This window comes from Lathamus discolor, chromosome 8, assembly GCF_037157495.1.
Source record: "Lathamus discolor isolate bLatDis1 chromosome 8, bLatDis1.hap1, whole genome shotgun sequence".
In the NCBI taxonomy this organism is placed as follows: Eukaryota; Metazoa; Chordata; class Aves; order Psittaciformes; family Psittacidae; genus Lathamus; species Lathamus discolor.
Genome location: NC_088891.1, coordinates 15,431,114 through 15,456,248, shown reverse-complemented (window position 1 = coordinate 15,456,248; position 25,135 = coordinate 15,431,114). Strand labels below are relative to the sequence as shown.

The 25,135-nt window shown below is 36.5% G+C and overlaps 2 protein-coding genes across 4 annotated transcripts in view; one reads left to right on the top strand and one right to left on the bottom strand.

The window, feature by feature from the left end:
* Positions 1 to 14,244, top strand: part of ADAM10 (ADAM metallopeptidase domain 10) — a 47,764-nt gene extending 33,520 nt beyond the window's left edge. For both annotated transcript variants that reach the window (XM_065688588.1, XM_065688587.1), the window contains exons 6-16: positions 352 to 501; positions 1,901 to 1,993; positions 2,581 to 2,764; positions 3,493 to 3,656; positions 4,795 to 4,978; positions 6,116 to 6,266; positions 8,607 to 8,790; positions 9,932 to 10,040; positions 10,306 to 10,526; positions 11,378 to 11,504; positions 11,987 to 14,244. In XM_065688588.1, coding sequence (XP_065544660.1) covers positions 352 to 501; positions 1,901 to 1,993; positions 2,581 to 2,764; positions 3,493 to 3,656; positions 4,795 to 4,978; positions 6,116 to 6,266; positions 8,607 to 8,790; positions 9,932 to 10,040; positions 10,306 to 10,526; positions 11,378 to 11,504; positions 11,987 to 12,081 — 1,662 coding nt within the window. In that variant the 3' untranslated portion in view covers positions 12,082 to 14,244. The remainder of the gene's footprint in view (positions 1 to 351; positions 502 to 1,900; positions 1,994 to 2,580; positions 2,765 to 3,492; positions 3,657 to 4,794; positions 4,979 to 6,115; positions 6,267 to 8,606; positions 8,791 to 9,931; positions 10,041 to 10,305; positions 10,527 to 11,377; positions 11,505 to 11,986) is intronic.
* Positions 14,245 to 17,494: 3,250 nt separating this feature from the next.
* LIPC (lipase C, hepatic type) overlaps positions 17,495 to 25,135 on the bottom strand; it is a 54,437-nt gene continuing 46,796 nt past the window's right edge. For both annotated transcript variants that reach the window (XM_065688531.1, XM_065688532.1), the window contains 3 exons: positions 22,514 to 22,634; positions 21,565 to 21,783; positions 17,495 to 18,612 (listed from right to left, as the gene is read on the bottom strand). In XM_065688531.1, coding sequence (XP_065544603.1) covers positions 18,507 to 18,612; positions 21,565 to 21,783; positions 22,514 to 22,634 — 446 coding nt within the window. In that variant the 3' untranslated portion in view covers positions 17,495 to 18,506. The remainder of the gene's footprint in view (positions 18,613 to 21,564; positions 21,784 to 22,513; positions 22,635 to 25,135) is intronic.

Sequence of the window (25,135 nt, the reverse complement as noted above, 5' to 3'; positions counted from 1 at the left end):
AGCAGTGTCTTTTTTTTCTAATATGCAAAGGGCTCGTCGTGGAAGAGGATTATGAAAAAGGAAGACTCCAAAGATCACATGCATGAAAAAAATCTATTTCACATTGACTGCCTTTTATATTACAAAATGACATGCACAGAAGGGTTTGACTGACGTACTAAAAATAAATGTTGTACTTGAAAACTGGCTATAACCTACTTAATACAAGATTCTCAAAATTTGTGGGTTAAAGAATTAAAACCTGTTTGGATTAGTGTGTCTGTTTAGAAAAATCCATTGCTGTTCTTAGGTTATCTAGTGCAGCATGTAGATCTATGAAATTAAATAGATTTATTTCCTGTGTATATGTAGAAGCCTTTTGAAGAGCCTAAGAACGATGGTCCACAGCTTTTAAGAAAAAAGCGTGCCACTCAGGCTGAAAAAAATACATGTCAGTTGTATATTCAGACTGATCATTTGTTCTACAAACATTATGGAACAAGGGAAGCTGTAATTGCACAGGTATTTCCAATCTCTTAATTTTAAATTATTTGCTTTTACTAATTTGTGTATTTCTGATAAATATAATTTGAATTGCATATATTGCTTATTTACTTTAAAATGTCTTGTTTCATTTATTAGTGATCCTGACATTATAGCTTTTTTATGGTCACTAAAAAGATGCTTTGTGTCTGTGACAAAAGTCCCGGGCACTTGTATTTCCTTTTAATAATGGCAGCTGTGTTTTGTTTGGCACCTCTGAGTGAGACTTGCAGTGTGACTTTTCTCAGTTCTTACTAAAAAAAAAAAGATACTTTCTGAAGAGTTCTGTTCTGTTTGACAGCCTGCTGAGCATCTGTGTTAACACTTGCATAGCCTTCCTTTTGGAATTTCAGTTCAAAACACTGCGAGCTAATGACACTGATGTGTTCCTGTAGTGACTGATGTAGTGGGAAGTCATAAAAGCAGTGGTCACTAACGGCAGATGCTTCTTATTTGTCAGTATATTATTAACTAGAAAAAGGGTTTGTTTTTTTTTGCTCATCATTTTCTAAAACTGTTAGTAGCAGGTTAATGTACATCTCTTGAAGTCTGAAGCTTCAGTGCCACTTGCAAATCTGACTCCGACTATTTATTCAGCACACTGTTCAATCAATTTGAGTAACATTTTCCAAAGCTCTGAAGTCACCTTCATAATCAGGTTTTCAATGAGTTAGCATTTTTGTGGTGCTGGAAAAAGTAAATGATAGTTTTTTTCACATTTGTGTTCTACCAGGAATAAAACAATCATGCTGTAACAAGTTGCTTTTTTGAGAAAAAAGAAATGCAATGCTTTGAATAGAATTTTAAGTACCATGCTGTCTTATCTTAGCAATGAATCGAGTGAGTATCACAAAGGGAATAGTTGGTAGAATTACATGGTAAAAAATAAAAGGGGAAAAAAAAAAAAAGGCAAAATGCTTTGCTGTTACCTGGCATGGTGATAATGCAGATAATAGGTTATGTAGTAATTTATTTCCATCAGCATTTGATTGGGTTCAAACTTAAACGGGAAGTTTAGATTGGATATAAGGAGGAAATTCTTTCCTGTTAGGGTGGTGAGGCACTGGAATGGGTTGCCCAGGGAGGCTGTGAGTGCTCCATCCGTGGCAGTGTTCAAGGCCAGGTTGGATGAAGCCTTGGGTGGGATGGTTTAGCGTGAGGTGTCCCTGCCTATGGCAGGGGGGTTGGAACTAGATGATCTTGAGGTCCTTTCCAACCCTAACTATTCTGTGATTCTATGATTCTAAAAAGTCCTGATAGAGTTCATATGGCACAACATCTTATATGTAAAGTATAGGCTTTGTGGTTGCTGCTATTGAAGGTTACCTACAGTGCAGGACATAGATCTTTGAACTGTAGATGCTTTTGTTTTTGACAGATATCCAGCCATGTTAAAGCGATTGACACAATTTATCAGTCAACAGATTTCTCAGGAATTCGTAACATCAGCTTCATGGTGAAACGAATAAGAGTAAGTTGTTTTGGAAATACTTGTAGCTTCATTGATACTGCTTGGAGCCTGTATTGTTCAGAAGTCCTGTTCACTTGTAACCATTTCTCATTAGTAATTTTGTAAAACAGGTGTCTCTGTAGTAAATGGTTCCCTAACCCATTTATTTGGTCTGGTTTTAGTATTTATTGTCAAAAATCTGGTAATTGTTACGAATCTGTAGTCAGTTTTTATAGGAATAAACTTGTTACATTTCAGCAGTGCTGACTGTGTCAGATAACTCTGTTGCTCTTCATGCAAGGCACTAAAATAGATAAAGCTACATAGGTGGAAAGTTTCTTCTAAAAATGGTGATTTAAAAGCATAAACATAAACTGGGTACTGATGGAAAGGAAGAAAGAAATAGGGTGTGGATTTACTACGCAGATGCTCTCTCTATTGTAGAACTTGTTTTTCCAAATACTGGGTAGGAAGTTAAGGCCTGTGAGTCTTTAGCAACATCTTTATTTAACATAACAAGGTATTGATGATTGTAAGCCTCTTAGCTGGTATTTATGAGTCAAGTGAAAATGAATCATGTCTTATAGCTTGTTTTAATTTACTTCTAGATTAACACAACTGTAGATGAGAAGGACTCTTCCAATCCCTTCAGATTTCCTAACATTGGTGTGGAAAAGTTTCTGGAACTGAACTCGGAACAGAATCATGATGATTATTGCTTGGCCTATGTGTTTACAGACCGTGATTTTGATGATGGAGTCCTTGGTCTGGCTTGGGTTGGAGCTCCTTCAGGTAATTATATCCAAACCTTCAGAGCTATGAGAAAGTATTGTAGGTAGGTACAAAGAAGAAAAGTAAAAACTCATTAAATTGACAGCAAATGGACAAAAATGTGATAACCAAATTTTCACAATTTTGGTTATGGTTTGTTTTCTATATTTTTTTAAAAATATAAACAGCATATCATGTGTCACTTCAATTAGTCTGGCTGTCTTTCTATGAACAAGGCATGAACAATGAAGAAAAACATATTTCTTCCATTAGACAAAGGTGGTATTGTGGATGGCTTTTTATTTGAAAGGTATGAGTGACCAATGACATTCTGTAGAAATGATACTGCTGTGAGAAATCTCCTGTGATTTTACTGTGGGGTTTTTTTACTTTGTGAAATCCAAACGGGATGTAGATTGAGGCTACCTGTATTGGACATTGTACCCTGCTAGTCTTGTTCTACAGGTATGGTGAAATCAGGGCTTGTCTCTGCAGTGAAACACCCAAATAGCTCTTACTTAATAGTTACTCTAAAACAGCCAACTGTGTGAACGTAGCCATTCACTGCTGAGAGCATTAGTGTGGATGAATCCAATCTACTCTGTAAATTGGGTTAGTATTAATTACACAGAAGAACTCTTGGTCCATAAACATCCACTGAGGAGGCAAGCTGTTTCTTGTTCTAAATGTCGCTAGAAAAGTAACACAGTAGTACATTTCTTAAATGACTAACTTCTGTCTAAATGCAGGGAGCTCTGGTGGAATATGTGAAAAGAGCAAACTGTATTCTGATGGTAAGAAGAAGTCTTTGAACACTGGAATCATCACTGTTCAGAACTATGGCTCTCATGTTCCTCCCAAGGTTTCTCACATTACATTTGCTCATGAGGTTGGGCATAACTTTGGTTCACCTGTGAGTATTGCTATTGATCTGTGATGCTATTGCTATTGAGTTAACAACTGATATTGCTATTGAGTTAACAACTGATCTTCAGCCATTTTTAAGTGCATGATTTGTGAATGGAGTTTTTACTTATAAACAAGGAGAACATGATCAAGACTGCATGTGCATATTGCATGCACATTGTATACAAACAAAACACATTGTCAAACTAACCCCCTTTTATGAGTATTTGACAACACTGGTGCAATAGTGTTTTTTGTGAATTGTTTATTTCTACTAGCTCAGATCCCTTATAAAGGGACTACAGTATTATCTGCTAAAAACTTCCCTGTTTTTGATGAAAGGCTACAGTCACACGTATAAACACTTAAATGCATTTTAGTTTATCCTAGAGAGGAGAGAGAATCAATACAAAATTGGTTAATAGGACACTTCATTTGACAGATGAAGATGGAACTGCCTCTTACATGTTCAATTATTTATACTTAAAAGTTTACCTACGAAAATTGTGGAGAGGATTAAGATACCAAGAATAGTATTTTTGAGCAAAATTGTCTCCCAGTCATTTAGGGGCATGATTTCTTTGTGGCAAGCTGAACTCATGAGGCTTTTGGTTTGCTGGAGATGAGAACAAAGTTTTCTGGTTTGGAATTTTTATTTTTAAACTTAGGTATCTAGGCTTTCTACTGTTGGAATAAAATGAAATAAAGATATGACAGGAATGATGAGTTCTTCCAAAACAGATGTTCACACGTGAATGCTTTCTACGTATGCCTTGAGAAAATCCCTAATACCACTGCTGTGAGTGGGAAGAAGCCTCCCAAGAATAACTAAAAATATGAACACATGAAACTGAAAAACCAGTCCCATTTAACTGAATTAAATGTCTTTTGGTTCAGCCTGGAAGACAGTTCTTCTAATTTTACTCCAAGTTGTATTTGATGCCGGGAAATATGTGAAAGTGCAATGTTTTTTTGCATAGTTCTTATTCCAAGAAACCTTAGAGTATAAGATTATGGTGGTTTATGGACCTTTTATTCTGTGTTAATATTACCAAATTAGATTACTTCCGCACATCTATAAAATGATAGCAAGAAATACAAGAACCTGTCTTGATAGAAATACTTTTAAAATATTTGTCTTGCAGCATGATTCTGGAATGGAGTGCACTCCAGGAGAGTCCAAGAACTTGGGACAGAAAGAAAATGGCAATTATATCATGTATGCAAGAGCTACATCTGGGGACAAACTTAACAACAACAAGTTCTCTATCTGTAGCATTCGAAATATCAGCCAAGTTCTTGAGAAAAAGAGAAATAATTGCTTTGTTGGTATGTATTTAGTTATCCTGAAAGCAGAAGGGCTAAGCTATTACTATAATGCATAATCAGAAATTTCATACAGTCAGTACCGTCCCTGATGAATAGTCCCTCTCTGGCATCCTTGGAAGCCAGCTTCAGATACTGGAAGGCTGCTCTGAGGTCTTCACGCAGCCTTCTCTTCCCCAGGCTGAAGAACCACAACTTTCTCAGCCTGTCTTTGTACAGGAATTGCTCCAGCCTCCTGATATCCTCGTGGCCTCCTCTGGACTTGCTCCAAGTTCCTTTTTTAATTCAGTTTATTGAAAGACTCTAAGTTAAGAATTAAATTTGCGATCTGGAGTACTGTGTTGTATTCTGGGCTCCCTAGTTCAGGAAAGACATGGGCATACTGGAATGCATCCAGCAAAAGATTATTAAGGGATTGGAGCATCTGACATACGAGGAGAGTCTGAGAGAGTTGATACTGTTCAGTGGGGAGAAGAGAAGGCTGGGGGGTGAAGGTGGGCTCCTGTCTATCTTTGTAAATGCCTGGTGGGAGAGAGTAAAGAAAGCAGGACCAGACTGTTTTCAGTCATGCCCAGTGAAAGGACAAATTGTAAAGAGCACAAACTAAAATACAGGAATAACATTTAAATATTAAAAAAGAAAATAAGGGTTTTGCAGGAATTTTCTTTCTGGAGTCTGTCATGTATGAGCTCTCACAAATTTCATGAGATTGTGCAGCAGGTAGGTTTAGGTTTTGGAGTAGAAGTTGTACTTCTACTCCCAGTGCCATCAGCTTTTGCCCTAAAGACCTCAGACTCTGTTAAAGGAAGTGGAGTGTAAAAAAGGATGCTGCTCTGTTGGAAGCTTAGCAGAAAACTTTCTTTTATCACTGTTGATTTCCTATCTACACAAGAAACTCCCACTGTTATCAGGAGAAACCTGTTACTCAGAGACTTAAAATTCTCCGAATTGTAGGAATGACTAAGCTGGGTGTCAAGCTAATAATGCAGGTTGACTTGAGCCCTAGTCCGAAGTCCATCTTGACCAGGCATTTTCAGTCATGATTAGCTGGATGCTGCTGTGAGTCAATGTAAACATTTGTAAGTCTATTTGCATATTCTTTATATCGCTTTGTATACAAATATACTGGCATTTTTTCAGAGTCTGGTCAACCCATCTGTGGCAATGGACTGGTTGAACAAGGAGAACAGTGTGATTGTGGATACAGTGACCAGTGTAAAGATGAATGCTGTTACGATGCAAACCAACCGGAGGATAAAAAATGCAAGTTAAAACCAGGCAAATACTGCAGGTATTGTGCATGTCTGTTACAGTACAGTTTAATTTTGGGAATTTATTGGTAGCTGTAATTGGTATTTTAGAAATTGAATCTGTTTACTTGTATTATTCTTGAAGTATTTATAGTGTTTAAAATGCCTTATACACTGAGAAGTTTGTAAGCACAATTACACTGTGCCGTTTTTGGTGCTAATTGTAGTTTGCTATCTGTTAGATGACTGTTCTCTAGCTTTTTGAAAGGTAATACAGCACTGAATTGTAGCAGTGTAACATACCACAGGACTGAGTGCACACAGATGTGTTGAGTTTCTGTTACCTTTATTGGAAGTGGGTCATGCCTCTTGCAAAAGCTGGATGATTCAGAAAGATGTGCCCAGAATGTTGTTCTTACAATGTGTACTGGAAAGCATTAGTTGCCCAAATGATAATGGAAGATATGAAATTGGATCCTATCCTAATGCCATTTCTACAGCATTGCCTAACTGGAAGATAACTGAAAGATAGAGTTGATTGATTTTTATTTTTTTAAAACCTTGTTTTATAAATGAAATCAATCTGTGTTTTTAAGTCACTTTTATCTTGGCAGTCTTGTGTACACAGTGATTTAGAAGAGGAACTTTTAAAGATCATAAGACTAACAGTGAAGTAAATCAACTTCTGTCTTTCAGTTCCGTGACTTAAGATATATTTGAAATGCTTACTGCATCTAAAAAAGGGGTTTTTTTTCTACATGTAAAATGTGAGCTTTTATGCCTCTCTAGAGACAGACAGAAATCTAACATCTGGTTAGACTCAGCCAAATATGAAGAGAAAATTCTATTATTTTTAGATGTAAACCAGCTCAACTTTTTGATAAAACATACACAATTCTAATTAATCTTTCCTGCCCTAAAATGATCTTTGTCACGCTGGAAGTGGAAGTAAAAGTAGCATGTACTGCTATATGACAGTATACACACTGTAGAAGGACCATATCCCGTGAATTCACAGTTCTAATAATTTTGCATGTCTTCTTCTCCCTCCCCCTTGCAAATTTGTATTATTTCTGCCAAAATAAAGGTCCTTTTTTTAGTCTTATAACTGGTTTCTGAGACTTTTGTACAGCACCTGTGGTGAGCTGTTTCCTTATGAGTACATCAGGTGCCACCACCACCTCCTTTCTTTGCTCCCATGTTCAGCTGATAGTAGTTAGCTTTATGTCCTGCTGCAACAGTCTTAAATATGAATGCATGTATCATTTTTGGTTTAGGATTCTCGTTTTCCCAGTTCTGTTACTACTGAAAATCTTTCTGTATAAAGAGGTTTCCAAAGATATGTAAAGCAAATCCAAGTGTAAGAATAGATCCAATAAATAACATGTTAAAATACATTTTAGGAAAACTGTGGTATCTATCCAGCTGCTTTACATGTCTTTTAGTCTTTACATGTGTGACATGCTTGTTTTTCTTAGCACGCAATAGTTTTAAAATAGAGATGTGCTCACCTGCAGAAAGGTTGTGCTGTCTTCTAATGTCCACTAAATGCCAATGAGCACCCTGTGAATAGCATGAAGATGCAATATAATTTGAGATGATGACTTGGAAGGCTGAGCTTTAATGAAGTAGTTATGTATTTTATAACCTGCACTCTTCTGCTTTTAATGGCATATATGTGCTCAAACACGGCCTCAGAAAGAGAAATTATTGCTTCCTGTGGTTTCACCAGATATACTGGTGTGTTACACTCATGTACATAGCATAAGGGGCTCAGATGTTTTTGATGTCTGTGATGGAAGGGAAGCCAAGTGTTCTCGAGGAACCAGTGAAACTATGCTATATGGCTTCTTTGACAAATGTTTCTTTCCCCGTGATTTGTTTATAGGCTGTCTGTGATTTCTGATAGAAGACCTGACCTGTCTCCTTCCCTCTTCTCTTTTATTTAAACAATAAGTGGTGTGCCTGCAAAAAAATAGGAACAAAAATATTATGGATGTTAATTGGTGACAGAAAAATCTTTATCACACTGAAACTGATACCATCAAACTCATCAGTTGTTCCTGAATTAATTTTGTCAACTTGCTGATTTAATGTTTTATATAAACAAACTCCGAGATGCTGTTATTTTCTATGTATTTAATTTAAAGTGTGCTTTTGCTGTTTTTCTAACATAATGTAAATAGTTTAAATGGTTGCTGCATTGACTAATGGATCGGTAACCTTTTGTTACCTTAAGGGGTAGAAAAAATAATTTCAATTCACATTTTACGTAGTACAAATCAGAAAAATGCTGACTTTGTGTATGTGTCAGGAGGAAGAGTTCTTCTGGAATAGTTCATGGTTTTTCTTCACATCCAGTGTTTTCTATTTATTTCTAGTCCTAGCCAAGGCCCCTGCTGTACTGCACAGTGTAATTTTAAACTGAGGACTGATAAGTGTCGAAATGATTCTGACTGCGCAAAGGAAGGAATGTGTAACGGTGTCAGTGCTCTCTGTCCAGCATCTGATCCTAAACCAAACTTCACAGACTGCAACAGGAACACACAAGTTTGCATAAATGGGGTATGGGCTTTTTATCATCCATTTATTGCAAGGTGCTGTATTATGAAGTAATATGGTTTCAAGACTTACTGGAGATGTTTTTAAGATTAATCCCCTTTTTAATAAAAACGTTTGATTTATTGGTTTCAGTCAAAGAGGCACACACCAAATATTAAGAACAGGTAACAAATAAAGCTAGATTTACTCCTTGAGAAAGTTCCGCTTAAAGTGTTTGTACAAATTGGAGTATGAAAGTGGTTTATTTCCGAGTTCCATCTTCTCATTTTTCTTCAGTCATGGTCAAGTGATTTTGTCGCCTTAGAAAATGAAATATACTATGAAAACATGTTGAATTGGATTTAATGAAAATACACGGTTCCTCCACCCATGTGTATGTAATACAGATGTGCAAGCATATAGAATTACTCTGAACTGCCATTAGTTTCCTGGGTTAAAGAGTCCATGGCAGTTGCTGTAAAACATTGATGAGAAGCATCTTATAAATTGATCTATGTTTACCTGGAAGCAGAAACAAGCAAAAGTCTTCCTCTTAGAGCTGTAACTTGCATTGCTGTAATTCTGTTTCCTGCAGTCCAGGTTTTTAATCAAATGGTACAGCTTGTAATAATTCTTCAGCTAACTTAGAGTCATTTTAAAGACTGAGGAATTGTCCATATAGTTCCTTGATTTTGAAACAAGAATATAAACACACTGGAGGGTTTTTTTTCTAATTGTTTTAGCTGAAGGGTTGTCCCACAGTGGCATTAAACACAGAATCTTTCCTGTCATTAATTTCATTATTTTCTGAGATAAGGTCTTTTGAAGACATGCTTTTGATTAATTTTCCTGAGCAGAGTTTTGATGAATCATGTCTCGGTGTGAATTGCAGTGCTGGGAGAGTTTTGCAGGGTACTCTGAGGCCCCAAAAGAGGGTACAGTGCAAAGAAAAAAAATTGCCAAACAAGCCTAAACACTGCAGTTGATTGACTGTAGGGTTTTGTGTTTATAAACTTCAGAAGAAATTCGAGCTATTATTATTACTGATAAGCACCTTTAGACCTATGATTATACTTTCAGCTATTAAAAATTAATGTCTTTCCTAATGTCAGTGTGCTTAGAAGTGGAATTGATTTTTGTGTTCTCTTGCTTTTGTCTCAAACAGCAATGTGCTGGCTCTATCTGTGAGAAGCATGGCTTGGAGGAATGTACATGTGCTAGTTCAGATGGCAAGGACGACAGAGAGTTGTGTCATGTCTGCTGCATGAGAAAAAGTAAGATTTGTCTGAATTGTATGTTTAAACATAGCAGTAGGTATCTGAAATCTTCTCAGGGTGTTTGTATCTCATTCATTCATGAGCGCATACTGCAATTCTGTTCATACTTAGGTTCAGATACTGCATTGTATTTTCTAGAAGATAATGTATTTTGTTGTTTTACAGATTAGTAGAAACTTAATTTTTTTCAAAAGCATTTTGAATGATTGAACACGAGTATTTATACATGTTTTAAATTGATTAATTTATATTTACTTTTCAGTGGACCCAGCTACATGTGCAAGTACAGGCTCTAACCAGTGGGAGAGACACTTTGGTCGTAAAACTATTACTTTGCAACCTGGATCTCCTTGTAATGATTTTAAAGGCTATTGTGATGTTTTTATGAGGTGTCGGCTAGTAGATGCTGATGGCCCTCTAGCTAGATTAAAGAAAGCAATTTTTAATCCAGAGCTGTATGAAAATATTGCAGAATGGATTGTGGTAAGTTTGGGGTTCTTTTTATCTTACTAGTCTAATGTAAAATTTTCTTGGTTGGAAAGTGTTGCTGTGTATATACAGTACTTCAGCATCCTGAATGTCCCATCCCTTGAAATTTGCCCCATCGCTGGCAGTGTTCAGGGCCAGGTTGGAAGGTGTTCCTGCCCATGGCAGGGGGTTGGAACTGGATGAGCTTTAAGGTCCCTTCTAATCCAAACCATTCTGTGAATTCTTCAAAGTATAATCAGTCCTTGTCTTGCTAGTTTTTTCTATAAGCACCTTGAGTGCAGCAAGTATTTTGATAGATTGAAGGGAATGGAAACAAATAAGTAACAAACAAGCAAATATTTTGTGTTAATAACCTCTGTTCACTTCACTGTTTCAGTGTTAATGTTAACATTTTCAATTTACTTGGGTTTTCCTGTTTTAAATCTTCATATTTGAATGCTCTGGTTTCTTTTTAAGAGCTAAATTTATTGATCTCAAGTATTTCTTACTTTTATTGCACTTTAGATGACCCTTTCCTAATAATAGACTGGGAGGAGAGGTACAATGAAACACCATTATAGAGCTGCATAGTCAATTCTGTGTAAACTGTTGATTGATTTTAGGCTTATATAGCTCTGTTGTAGTGAAATACTCATAACAGAATGGATCTCAAGTATTTTGGATTTTTTTTTTTTTCTGTGTAGGAATTTTGGGGTTTTTTTTTTTCTTTAAAACGCTGTGGTCATATTTTAAGTGATGTTTCAGAACAGCTTTTTGATGACTTCTAGAAGGCAAAGGGAAGCCATATTGTCTCTTACGTATATCTGCCAGCCCACCAACCCCAAATAATTTTTTCATGTTTTCAGGCATATTGGTGGGCAGTGTTGCTTATGGGAATTGCCTTGATCATGTTAATGGCTGGATTCATTAAGATATGCAGTGTTCATACTCCAAGCAGTAATCCAAAGTTGCCTCCTCATAAACCACTTCCAGGTGAGTACGTAAGGTTATCAAATTTAGAGTAATATTTTATCCTCAACTACTTTGTTCTGAAGGGAAGTTTCAGGTGTCCCAACCTGCAGTTGTTAGTCTGGCCAGCGTGAAACTAATTCATGTTAGTTTCAAAATGAAATAAAATTCATGCCAGTGAAACAATCATAAAAATAACTCCTGCCTTATTCTCCTGTAACATAATACGCATATCAAAGGAAAGCTGTGAAGATATTTTCCACATCAGAGTTCCTTTTATTTACTTTCCCATGCTATATTTTTTAAGAATTGGCCTGTTTAAGAAACTGCTGTTGAGATGATAATGTATTCTGCAAATCCTTCATGCAGTTAATAATCTATTTAAAACCTTGCAGGTCTAAATCTGGAGCCTTTCAGAAATAGTTCTAAGTAATCTGTATGGCAACTGTTCTAGAAGTCATTTCTTTTAAATTCATTTTAATAATGTGCATCTTTCTTTGGAACAGGCACTTTAAAAAGGAGGAGACCACCACAGACCACTCAGCCACCACAGCGGCAAAGGCCCCGAGAGAGTTATCAGATGGGACATATGAGACGTTGACTGCAGCTTTTTGCCTTGGTTCTTCCTAGTGCCTACAATGGGAAAACTCACTCCAAAGAAAACCTAATAAGTCATTGTCCCCAGTCTTAACTCAAAAATAGAAGAGGAAAAAAAAAAAGCATGATATGCCCTCAAAACAAGTGGAAATGGTTAATTTTTAATGAGAGAATCTTCCAGCTCAAAAAGAAGAAAAGTGGTTTTCTTGCATATTTTTAATTTAGTGGCACAAAGTCCTAGAGTATCGTGATTCTTTCCCCCTTCTGTGCTCTTCATTGCTGCATTTTCTTCACTTGCAGGCAAATATGGCTGTAGGAAAACTTTTACTCAAGAATTTGAAAAACAAAAAGTTCTATTTTTCAACTGCCAGACAAGACTAGGAAGCTAGACCACCTCAGCACTGGAGACATTACTTGTCAATGTATATACATTGTTATATGCAGACATGTATTTCTAACGTACACCCGTACTTGTGTGCAATTGTAAACAAGAGAATTGCAATATGGATGTTTTCTTTGTATTATAAAACTTTTCCGCTATTAATGAAGAAATTACTGTTTAATTGACATACTCAGGATAACAGAGGATTATGGTGTGTAATGGTCAAGGATCCTGTGATGCTTTACACAGCAATTTGGAATCAAATCAAACTTTTTTTATCATGATCAAAGTTGTTTCAAGTACTCATTTCATCTTTGTCAAACAGCTGCTAAGACATAGCATACAAGATTGAATGGTCTTTTAGAGATATACCAGGTGTTCTGCAAACTCTGCAAATGCCAGAATGTTTCAAAAATGTTTTATAGAGGTGTCTAATCTCTTGTAGCTCAGCATAAATATTCTCATTTTGTCTGATTCAGTTAAATAATGAATAGTTTGAAAAATTTCCATGTTTCAGTAGAAAATCCTACCTGTTATTCAGCTTGTTCTAAAAATTGCAACCAATTTATTTGGCTGTTTAGATGTTCTTACAGTACAGTTAAGTCTGTGTTCTGAGGGATGTGGAAAGAAAGGCCGTAGGTTTTGTCTTTTTTAATTTATCGGATAATTGAATAATGCTTCAGCATGATACTGTTGATCGATAACCACTAGAGCTACTACTGCCCAGTTACTGTGGCAGAGTTCAAAATGTAGTTAGGACTACCAGTTTTTCCACAGTTTTATACCAGTAGTGAAGTTCAACAGCACAATGTCCCATTCCAAAGTTTTTATGACGAATGTAAATAATTGGCATTTTTGAAAGAGGAAATAAAAGGTGTCTTAAGGTGCTTACTGCTATGCAGGAGATGAAAGGGGGCATTACAAAGTGTTTAAGCTTGTGATATATTTATTGCTTGTTTTCCAAAAGCACCAAGCTAATTAGAGATGCAAATGGCTATAATTTTCCTGGCTTTGCTTAGGAGAGAATTTACTAAGGGTTGGACAGGCTTCCTTTGTTTGTTTTTGTTTTGTTTTGTTTTTTTAAGAGTATAAGGTTTACACAATCATTCTCATAATGTGACGCAAGCCAGCAAGGCCAAAAATGTTACAGAATATAATGGGATCTCTTCCTTGTAAACTTGTACAGTATGTGGTAACTTTTTCAAAATACAGCTTTTTGTACATGGTTTAGAGACAAATTTTGTACATGAAACCCCAAGTCCAATAGACTATATAAATAATTCTAAATGATCTTAACTAGTTAGAAGTGTGTGTAGTTGCTTTTAAGTCATTTTAAATACATTTGTTTTAAGACTGTGCAAAGATTGGAAGTGGGTTTGCATTTCTAAAATGGTGACTTTTATTCAGCAAGAGTTCTTAGTAACTTCTTGAGTGTGGTAGACTTTGGAACATGTAAATTTTTTGCCTGTAATGTTATCCTGTGGTAGGATTTTGGCAGACAAATGCTGCCGTATTTTAGTTTCGGTCTAAGTTAAATGTTTTCTGAAAACAGAAATGTGCACTGAACTCTCCACTGCGAGTCAAGATGTGGTAAAACCGAAAGCAAGTTCAAGACAATGAAATGGAATACTACTGTCAATTTCATGTCCACTGTGTTTTATACAGTATCTTTTTTGTTCACTTTGGAAATTTTTACTAAAAATGCAAAAAATAAAGTATTGTGCAAAGACATGTAAGGTTTTTTTGAAACTTGAAATGCATTAATAAATAGACTTGATGAAATCATCTTCTGAAGATCCATTTACTTTTTGAACCCTGAAAGCAAAAAGGAATACAGATCCTATTTCTGTTTAAGTTTTGGTTTTTCATGGAAGGGGGCTGTAATGCCAAAAAGTAACTGGATAGTCTTTACACTATCCAAGTGCACCTCCCAAATTTAACATGTGGGAGTGGATGGTTTTGTGTAACCTTTTTAAGGAAAAGCCCTAAAATTGCCTTTCAGTTACTTGTATGATCACAGAACAAAAGCTTTCTCTCTTATCTTCAAAATGAGAGCTAGTTACTAGTGGGGTATTCAGGCCTGGCTGCATTACTACTGAATGATACCTTCTGAAATAAATAGATGTTTCTGAAGAGGAATACTGGAGTTAACACATAACACTCGGAATACATAACTGATGGATAACACTTCTAGAAGTGAATTAGCTTTTTGCAAGGTGCTTTAAAACTGGTAAGCTGGGTGTCTGTGTTTGTTGGGTGTGTTGTACAGTTGATTTCATGAATAAGGCTGCTTTTCAAAGTCCTGCCAGCTAGCTTCATTCTTATGGCTGTTTGTTGAGAATGGCCTCCTTAGACATCTGTTTCCCTAACTGAGCAGCATACGCTTTGATGTAATCAAAGCACATGCAGATTCCTTCCTCACAGTACCTTCTGATTTTTTCCCATGGCTGGTTTTTTTCATATATCAAAGTGCTTCCCCTTGTAGCTAAATAGCACTGTCAGGGTAAAAGGTATTAGAAGAAAATCAGTTGGAGCAGAACCCTCTGCAAATCAGCATCATAGGTGCCTAATAGGTTCAGTGAGGGCTGCAGTTACATTTCTGTCTAGGAGCGCAAACGAGAGCGGCAGAAATAATGCCCAGACATCTAAAATACAAATTTTGTGTCTATCTTAAAATGTGTTTGGGGAAATACAGGGGTACATAAATAGCTGTAATTTTTCTAACTAATATTTGACCTAATGATTATTAGTTGTAGCTATTTGTTTATTCCTGTTGTATTTCTTAATGCTTTAGTTATTCAATGTATACATTCACCTTTGGTGTAGAAGCATGTACAGTCAGAATGGTGGGGGTTTGACAAGGGCATCAAACTCCTCTTAAGCTATGAAACCCTGACTGTCGGTGACTCTCACTGATTTTACTTTTACTTCTGAATATGGAAGTCCATTATTACAGAGAGGTGATGCAAAGAACAGCGTTCATTATGTCATTCTAAGCTGTGCTTGCTGTGACAGGAGCCAGGTTCCTGATGACTTTCGAGGTCTTGACTCAGTTGTTTGGAGTGACACAGGAGTAATTCCAATGAGCACAAATTAAGGCACCACTGTAGGCATTTGTGACTGTACACGTAACTACAGTTTTATGTTCAGGCATTGTAAGATTGACTATGCAACAACTTGGGCTTTATTATAATTTTTATATCAGAAATGAGTGTAATGGCTGTCAAAACACAGGGACAGGATTTAATTTGGACATATTTCTGCAGAAGACACCAGAATATGTATCTTCATATCTGCAAGAGATCAAATACTGAATGCTTTTTTAATTTTCCTATCTGATTTATGGAAGTTTTCAAGTTGCCTTATTTGAGGATATACCAGTCAGTTGGATTGGAGAAGGATTCTTCTCCCCCAGCCTCCCCCCACCTCAATATCTTCAGAAGCCCTCAAACTGCAGTATCCCATTCCCTGAGTTTCAGTACCCTGTAGACATCTCTTTTTTTCCACCTGCTTTTCCTGAACTAGTGCTTGCAAACTTGCTTCTCCTGAAGTTTAGATCCCTTTATCAGCCTTTTCACCACATAAGAGATACTAAGGTGAAAGAAATGCCAATTTAATGCTTAAAATGTTAAGTGCGTTAGGATGTGTGACTACAGGAAAATCATGACTCGAAAGGCTCTTTGAATGTTTTACATTATACAAATCTCGTTAAAAGCTGTCTTGCCAACTCTTGTGCTCTTTTTTTTTTCAGGTATAGTGAAGCACTAACATCATTTTTTCTGCACTGGAGGAGCACAGTCCAGTTCTTTCTAGCCTTTGTCTCTTGCTCTGTCATCTTTCAGGATCTTCTGACAAAGCCTATTGAAGAGTGGGGTAGGACGTGGTTCTGAAAGCTTACAAAGTTCATAGGTTAATGAACGGTGTAGATAAAATTCAAGTGTCGGTACTTCAATTCTGTAAATAGACACATCTTTTATAAACAAACCAGCCTGTAACATAAGAAGTAAGAGTGGCAGATCTAGCTTTTTTTCTAAAAGCAAAAACTGAACTCTAGAAACAATCTAGGGAGACGCATAATTTGAGTTAGCCACACGCACACTTTTCAGTCTCATTTTTCATTGTGCTTTCAACACTAAAATGGCCCCATCATCCTTTGTTCCTTGTCTGTCGTTCTGCAGGACACAGTCCATTTCAAGTTTATGCACCTAAAGCTGCTGTCACTGGGTGTCTAACAATTGAGTCTCCCCGGTGGATTATAGCCTATGGTGTTGCTGAAATTTTCTCTTTCTGCGTGTGCTCCTGATTGGACTTTCAGCTACTGTATTTAAGTGATCAGTTTATATGTAAGCACAGAACATTGTACAGAGCTTTAATAAAATAATTGTGTCAGGAAATCTAAGTACTGGGGTACCAACCTGAAGCGTTGAATTAATCACTTATATTTTAATTTTTGCCAAGGTAGAAATGCTTTTTGTGTTAAAAAAAAAAAAAATCCCCCTTTTTTTTTTCCTTGAGCAAAATCTTCTAAAGCAGAAACTCTCAGTGCAGACCTCCAGGTTCTTTTATCAAAAAATATAAATATCTCTCCTAATCAAGAATCTACTCCAAGTGGCCATCTTAAATATTAGGTTAGCTTCTGAAGCCTATACCTCTGTAAGGACAACCAGTCTAATTTGAAAAGTAAGTATCTTCAGTTCACATAGTATTTGGTCGGCGGTTTTGGTTCAGGAATAGTAATTACTGAAAACAGCTTTCAAAAGTTAAAAGCTAGTATTCTGAATGGTTGGCAAAGATGCATTCATCATTTCATCACTGTTTGTCGTTTGCAGGATTGCTCGCTCTGCTCAGCTTGTTCATTTGTTGCGCTTTTTAAATAAATCTCGCTTGCATTCTGATAACATCCATATATTTTGATTCAGAATTCCCTACAATATCTTGGAATGGAAAATATGCCTGCTCCAGGCCTGAGAAATATCTCGCGCATATTTTACCATTTAGAGAACATTCAAAACAAATTACATTCAGAGCACAGAGCTGTAGAAACATAATTTTTAATGAATCTTGTGCCTAGCATTACAAAGTGACAAATTAAATACTCTGACATACACACATTTCAGTATGCACTAACCATAAAAATAATCTGAGACAATAATGCTTATGTAGTTTCTGTTCTGACAAAAGAAACAAGGGAATTGTATGTTTGAGTTTATAAGATCATGCACTGAAGATATTTGAGGGTTTTACCATTTTTCATTTATTCATGTAGCTCCAAATCATGCCAAAAATCTGCTAAACAGTAATTTAAAATCTAAAAATCTCCAGGCATTACCTGCTCATGAAAGTATGATTTTAAAGCAAAAGTTAACTTAGTGGTGCTAGAAATGTGTAATAAGCATCAATAAAATAATTCAATCACTAGTAATTTAAATCAGTACTTTAAAACAGTTAACAAAGCATTTTTAGGGTCATATGGTTATGAACAATACCTCAAGCGTTCTGTATGTTGAGATGCATTTTAGTTTTGGAATGTTATAAAGTAAAAAGCTCAAACTCTTTGTTAACAATTTTATCTATTTGGGAATATTTCCATCTATGAATTAATGAATTCCCTCTTCATGAGAAAATAATACAAGAAAATTTTCACTGGTAGTAGTGACTATTAATGTTTCAAAGTACTTAATGGGAAATGAGGCTTCTTTTTTCCCTTAAATTGAACAAAATATAATCTTCCAAAAGCTTATGGAAATGATTCTTTCCAAGAGCAATTATTTTATTCCTAGTGAGGAGGTGGTTCTCTAAAACGTCAAGCAATTTAAAATTGAGAGTTGCCTTGAAATCACTCATTGATCTCTTTGAGAGTGGGCTCCTAGATGGACAAAGCACCATTTCAGCTTACTATTGCATCACAAAATCTAAATTTTTAATGTATTTTCTTCACCACCTCTGAAACATTTACATGTAATGTAGCTGTGGGTTTTTAAAACATTTTGCTAGATGTGTATTATTTTGAAAATATCTTGGTGAGTTGTTGATTTTTGTGTTCTTGCTCATTTTCTGTTTTGCCCCTGAAAGCGATCTTCACATCTCACAAAGGTTTTCTCTTGTGCTGGATAAAGGTGAAGGTTGTCAATGCTTTGAGAACAAAATGTTGCTCTAGAAAGAAAACACAGCATGTAAGCATAAAGTTACTTTTTAAGGCTACTGTCTTTATAAAAGTGTGCTCTCTAGATACACTGAATCTGACTTTATCCTGTCTTTTACAGGAAGGTGTTTTCATGGGCTTGTGAGGAAAGAGATGTATCCAGCTATCAAATAGTAGGTGAGTAAAAGGAGCAGGCAACTCCTGGATACTGAGTGTATTATGCTTCTGTCTCTTTCTGCTGTCATACACAGCATGGTGTTCTCCACAGCATACCCTCACTTTTGTATTTGTATTCTCAATGGCCATTGTTTCAACTCTTACTACCAGGGTTGCACTACTTGGCCTGCTAGTACTTAGCTGGACACTGGTATTTATCTGAAGTCATTAAAAACTTGTTACATAGGATGCTAAACCCACCAGCAACTCCATATGCTACAGAAATTTTTTTCCATATATGGAACTCAAATATGTTAGAATCTGGTATTTTATTGCTCATAATTGTCTTCTTTATTAACTACTTTTTATGCCAGTATGTTGTGTCTAAGTGTTTCTCGTTACATAATCTAATAAATGAAAAGTTATCATGTATTTAAATACTGCAAATGTTACGAGGTAAAGGTATGTGGAGATAAAAATATTGTCAACAGTTTGTTCAAATGCCATTTGAAAAGGACCAAACAGCTCAAAACACATCTTGTGTTTATTACCGTTTTTTAGTATTGAATTTCCAAAATTCCTGCTTCTTTGATCCATTATGTTTGGTCTTTCCAAGAACATCAAAATGTGCAGGCTCTTCTCTTTGAAGAAAATACTTTTCCTTGAATGTCCTTTACCCTTCCTTCTAGAATCACCTAATAAACTTTCATTTCCCCATCAAGCATTAATACAGTATTTCAACAGTACCACATCATTTCCATAACCATGACAAGCCCAGATTGCACAGAACAAACCCCAGAGGGTTATCAGTATCCATTAAAATCTTGACACAAACTCCCATTTATGCTTGCAGCAAAAAATCCTTCTAAGGAGCATTAGGTACCTCAAGATACTAGCATCATTTTTGTCAGTATAACAACTACCTGCCTCTCAGATACCTATTTCCTATGATTTCTTACATAGTACATCAGCAGTAATTGGCTTGTGCCAGGTTATTGACACAGCTGTATTGGACAGGAGCTATCTGGTTAGAAAAATGAGTATACCTGACATAATCTTTTCACAGCCTTCATTCCGAAGGTACAAAAATATGTATTTAAAGAGCTCTCTGATTTGTGATGTATACTATGCTTAATATGCTCTAGCAGCTAGGTCAGTACTGATTTGGGATCATTACTTTAAGAAGCAGATTTTGATAGCAGGACCATGTGCCAAGTGCTGCGTTAGAAGAGGAAAATACCTACAAAATACAATTTCAGGGGGACAAAACCCAGTAAAATGTGATCCTGTCTCTGCCCCTCAGCACACACAGATTGTCTTATGAAAATGTCTCTTTCAATTGTTTGATTTGCCTTTTGTTTCAATATCAAGATGCATCTCTGCCAATAAGTATTCTTCCACAGAAAGTCTTCAGTAGTAATAACTGGTGCTGGTAAGAAAGAGACTATAGCAAGGAAAAAATTGCCTTCTAAGCCTGAACCACAGTTACAAGGTAAGACATGCTTTTCTCATTAACCTTAATTAAACTGCTCAGTTAAAATTCTCCAAGGATTAAAGCAGTGGAAATCATTACAATTCTTGTTATTCTGTCTTCTGGCAGAAATTTCTTTGAGTGAATAAGTAAGTGTTATTAACGTTGCTGTATGTAGAGAACAGAGCCACTCAGACTTGGTGATCCAGTTTCAAAGCAATCAGCAGGGGAAAAAGGAAAAATGAACACTACTGCACACCCTCCCCGCACATCCTCACACCCTAACCCCCAAAAAACACCCCAAACAAGACACAAACTTGTTTGCATTCATATTGTTTTTTTCTCCAGAAAACTCATTTCTAGTGCTACTTCAGAGATCAGCTACCAAAAGTCACATCACTGAATTCACACTATTTAAAAGAGCACAACCAGAGTGGCAAATGCCAGTGAAAGTATGATATGTAGAAGTTTGTACAGTCTTTTGTTTTCCAGGACTGCTCACATTCTGCTCACCCACCACAGAAATTTCATTCTGTCTGTAGCTGAAGCTTTGCTTACACAATGTATCATTTCAGGAACCTCTTACACAGCCTCCACAGTGTACTAATTCCTTATCAGCTATCAGACACTGGGCTGGCTCTTGAATGGATGAGGTAAAAATAAGGGAATTTTGAACCCTTAACTTCAATGAATAATGAGGTAACTGTGTAGTTCTGGATCTGATCTTTTAGTTGAATACTTTCAAGAATGGATATGCTGAGTTTCTCAATTACATACTGAAAGTCAAATAATTAATATTTAGCATATTTTTTGTAAGTAGGAATTTGAATTTTTCATCACATGAATGTTGGAGCCAATATTTATCTTACAAAGTATCTTGTTTCTTTGAAATTTCATATGTTCCTTATGGAGTGAGATAATCACATTCTGAAAATAAGTCATAAATTGTTATCAGTTATTGTAATTAATTGTGTGGAAAAATTGCACTGCAGAACTTGTTAAAATTCTTCCTTGGATATGTATGCTAACTCCTCCTCTACCTTCTATTCCCATGTATCAACAAAACTACCACCCAAGGCTGCTGTGCCTTAAACTCAGATGGTGAGCCTGAACATTTCCCACTATTAATTTCTGACCTAAAACCAAAGTAATTATTTAAATCACTTGAAAATCATACAGTCTGATAGGAGGGGGCAAAGTCCGTTATTGTACATGGATAAATTCACCACTGGTGAGAGTGCTGGGACTCAGATGCTTGCATTTGAATGAAAATAACCTGTGTGCCAAATATCTGTGGTGTTATTACAGAAAAAAAATGTACTTTCAGTACACTTACTTTTGCTGTGTTTCTCCTGCTTTCACTTTTATTGTCTTCACTATAAGTCCTGGTTGACGGGTGCCTTTTGTCCATGTCATTATGGTTTGAACTGTGTCCCAGAGATTTTCCCAAACTGCAGTTCCTTCCCATTTTAACTTGATCATTATTACCTCACCAATATCAGTGTCCAGGGTGATGAGAAAAGAGTAGGTTTTATTCCCATTTATACTTTCAGCTCTGCAGAAAACAAAACCAGAATAATGCTGTCTTAATTATTATGGTTAAAGTGAAAAAAAAACCCAATTAGTTTGCTCTTCTCTTTAAAACCAAAGAAGGAACTATGTTTCATCCTCCTTCTCCAAAAGGGGCCATTATTGTCTCTAGGATACTCTTCCTCCAGGTGCATAAAGTGTCAAAATACGGCCAAATGCTGAAAAGGAAGAAGAAGTGGGAGAAGCCTGAACAGCTGGTGAAGCAGTTGGGGTTTCTGACAACAAAAGAAAAGGTGTCCCATAATAGCATCTACATCGTATCTTTTGTCTGCTAGAGCAAATTCTGACCCACTCTGTTGCCTTCACTTTTGTTAATGCATATGGTGTCTATCATAAGAAATATCCAAAATTATTTACCTTAATTACAGCTGCTTATTTATTTGTGTTTTAATTTATTAGATCTCCCTCTGTTAGCCGTGGGATGGACCAAACATAAGTGGACAGGATACTAAGTGTTCAGGGAAACTTCCAAGATTACTAAATTTGGATTATAGAGATTTTTCATGCACAACCAGTATGAACATTATAAAAGTTTGCAATTTTTAGGGAACATGGATGAAGAGAAGACAATTTCCAGTTCATCTTCACTTACCCGTACTAAACCATTTCACACATAGCAATTTACATACGTGAGAGTGTAATAAATTGGCACCTTCTTTCTCACTTGTACAGTGATGTGTAATATCAATACTCACAGTGTGATAGGCAAGTTTTTAGCATCCTCCTTAGTGCCTGTCAGAGACATGGTAAAAGTTGGCTCTAACTGCTTGCCTGGGATTTCATTGATGAAGTGGATCTTGAACTGATAATGATAGACTGTAGAAAAGAAGAATTTGCAAAGTGATAAAATTAATAGTCAAAGAAGCAATAGATTTCTCAGGCAAAATAAAATCTGATTGATGTTGTATTTTATTTTTTAGACAGATGTGTTGCAATTAAATATTATTTTTTTTCTGTGATTGTTGCTGTGCTGTGTAACCCCTTAGAGTCTGAAAATCTGTTGCTCTATTTAAAAGGATGGAGAAAAAAAGGAAAAAGGTAATCTGGTTGAATTGCCTTTGTAGATAAAACATTCTTCCATGGGAAATATTTCAGCTTTTCTTAAGTTTCTGACAAGCCCTCTATGTAATCACCAGACAAATTCTTATGACTGGACATAGCTAGAGATATATGACACAGACTGAAGAATTTACGCAAAGTAGTCAGGCCTTTTCACTGATCAGCTGGAAAACTATCCTGTGAAACAGATGACTCGCAAACTTTCTTTGACTGCATAATAATACATTGTGCTTAACATGCATATGTTAACAATGTGACTTTGTTCAAGCACATTACTGTAAGAAAGATATCATTAATACTTTGAGATTTGGTGGGTTTCTAGAAGAACAGTGATTAGGGACGTCTTTGAACTGAATATTGTCAGAATGAAGAAGTAAATCTTCAGTGTACTGATTGTGAGCAGCTTGACATCAGCAAATCATGAAAAAAACCAAACAAACCCCAACAACCAAATCCTAAGAGTTAGAGGCCATGTGCACACAGACACTATCAGCTAGATGTTCAGAACTCTTCTGTCCGGTGACTCTACCAGCCACCTTCTGACAAAACTGATAGATTTAGGTGTTAAGAAAGAAAACCTTAAGTAACTTCTATTAACAAAGATCACAGAGTATTTGAAAGAATTAAAGGTGTTTGTATTTATCCTTGCAATCTGGTCAAATTACGCATGGGAAACTGTCCTCGTAAAATATTACTGCACACTAGTTTTTGAGTAGAAAGATGCTCTTTGCTCATTTCCTCTCCTCACCCACTTCAGGCTTTGCTACATCTGAGAGTGGATCCACCATACTGCTAAGAGTCATCTTTTTATGTATATGCACAGATCGATTTGTTTCCTGTGTGCATGTAGCTCTCTGTTCACAATGGAAGGCATTTGCTGGAAAAGCTGTAACTTTTTGTGTTGTTTCCTAGTTAATGTACGTCAGTGAACAATGTATTTTCTCTAGCAAAGGTGCCAGAAAACAAAATGGCTGATTCTTTGCTGCAAACCTGATGAAGACAAAGCAGGCAGAGGCTTGTTAATAGGTCACTTTTATTGCTAAACTGTCTTTCCTGAGGTTTCCCTCAATGTAAAAATTCATTACTCTAGTGTATGTTCTGATAAAGCCCAGGCTTTTACTGTGGTTATGATACTCACTTTAGGGGAAAAAGGAGAGCATATTCACATAAAAACTCTGACTCAGGGTCCCATCAGAGCTTTATTACAAATGTTAACTTCTTTGTAACAAGTATTTTTTGTTTGAACTGGATTAAAGTGCACTCCAGAATATAATGCCATTAACTTGAAAAATGAAACACCAGATTTTGTGAAGGCGCAGAGGACTGTGAAGGATAATGCTGATTTTTCTGAAATTTCTTCTGTTTGGGCTTTTCACATGATCTTCAAACTTTTTTTTTTTTTTTTTTTTTTTTTTTTTACTTTTTTTTTTTTTTTAAGAGCATTACAAAGATGACTTTGTCTGCACCCTCCCACAGTTGCCGCCTTGTTTGGAAACCTTTGTGAAAGGAGACTATTGTCTGGAGCACCAGCATCTGTGTATGCGGCAAGGATGGTTTTTTGGAGCAAAACAGTTCCAAGCATCAAAATGCAACATGTTTAAATTGAAATCAAAGCCAACAAGACAGAGATTTTACCACAAGCTGAAACTATCTCCGTGTCCAAAGAACGCAACACAGGGATGGATTGTGTTTCTGTGCCCAGGCGTGGTGCACTCAGAGCCATTCACCTTCCTCATTTTGACAGTGACCTGACTGCACTGCAGTAAAGCCATATTGGGAGCTAGGCACAGCCTATGGCATTTTAAAATGTACTTAAAGTAGCTTCCTGAAGCATTTTTAAAAGTATAAGATGAGATCCAGCAGATTCAGCTGCTTTGAGTATCCTTGAGGGCTGAGGAGACCCCTCTGGAGTCATCACTTGAGTACTTCACAGCTGCATTAGTGGAAGACTTCAAAATTATTTTAAAAGTACCTGAATTCGTGTGGTTTTTGTAATCTGTGCTATTGCAGCTGAGTACCAGGCACTGGGAGGCAACAAGATGTGTAATGCAAGCAGCATTTCTAAGCGTTTTTCCCCAGGACTGGAAAGCCCCTCAGTGTCCGTGCCGGGGCGCGCTGCTGACATTCAGAACGCTTCCCCAAGCCCAGCGTCTTGGGTAAGGGACAAGCGGGCTGACCCGCTCCAAGAGGAGAGAAGCACCCGCTTTCTGGCTGTGCCAGGCACAACAGCCCGGTGAGTGCAGTGGTGCGGGGCCTCC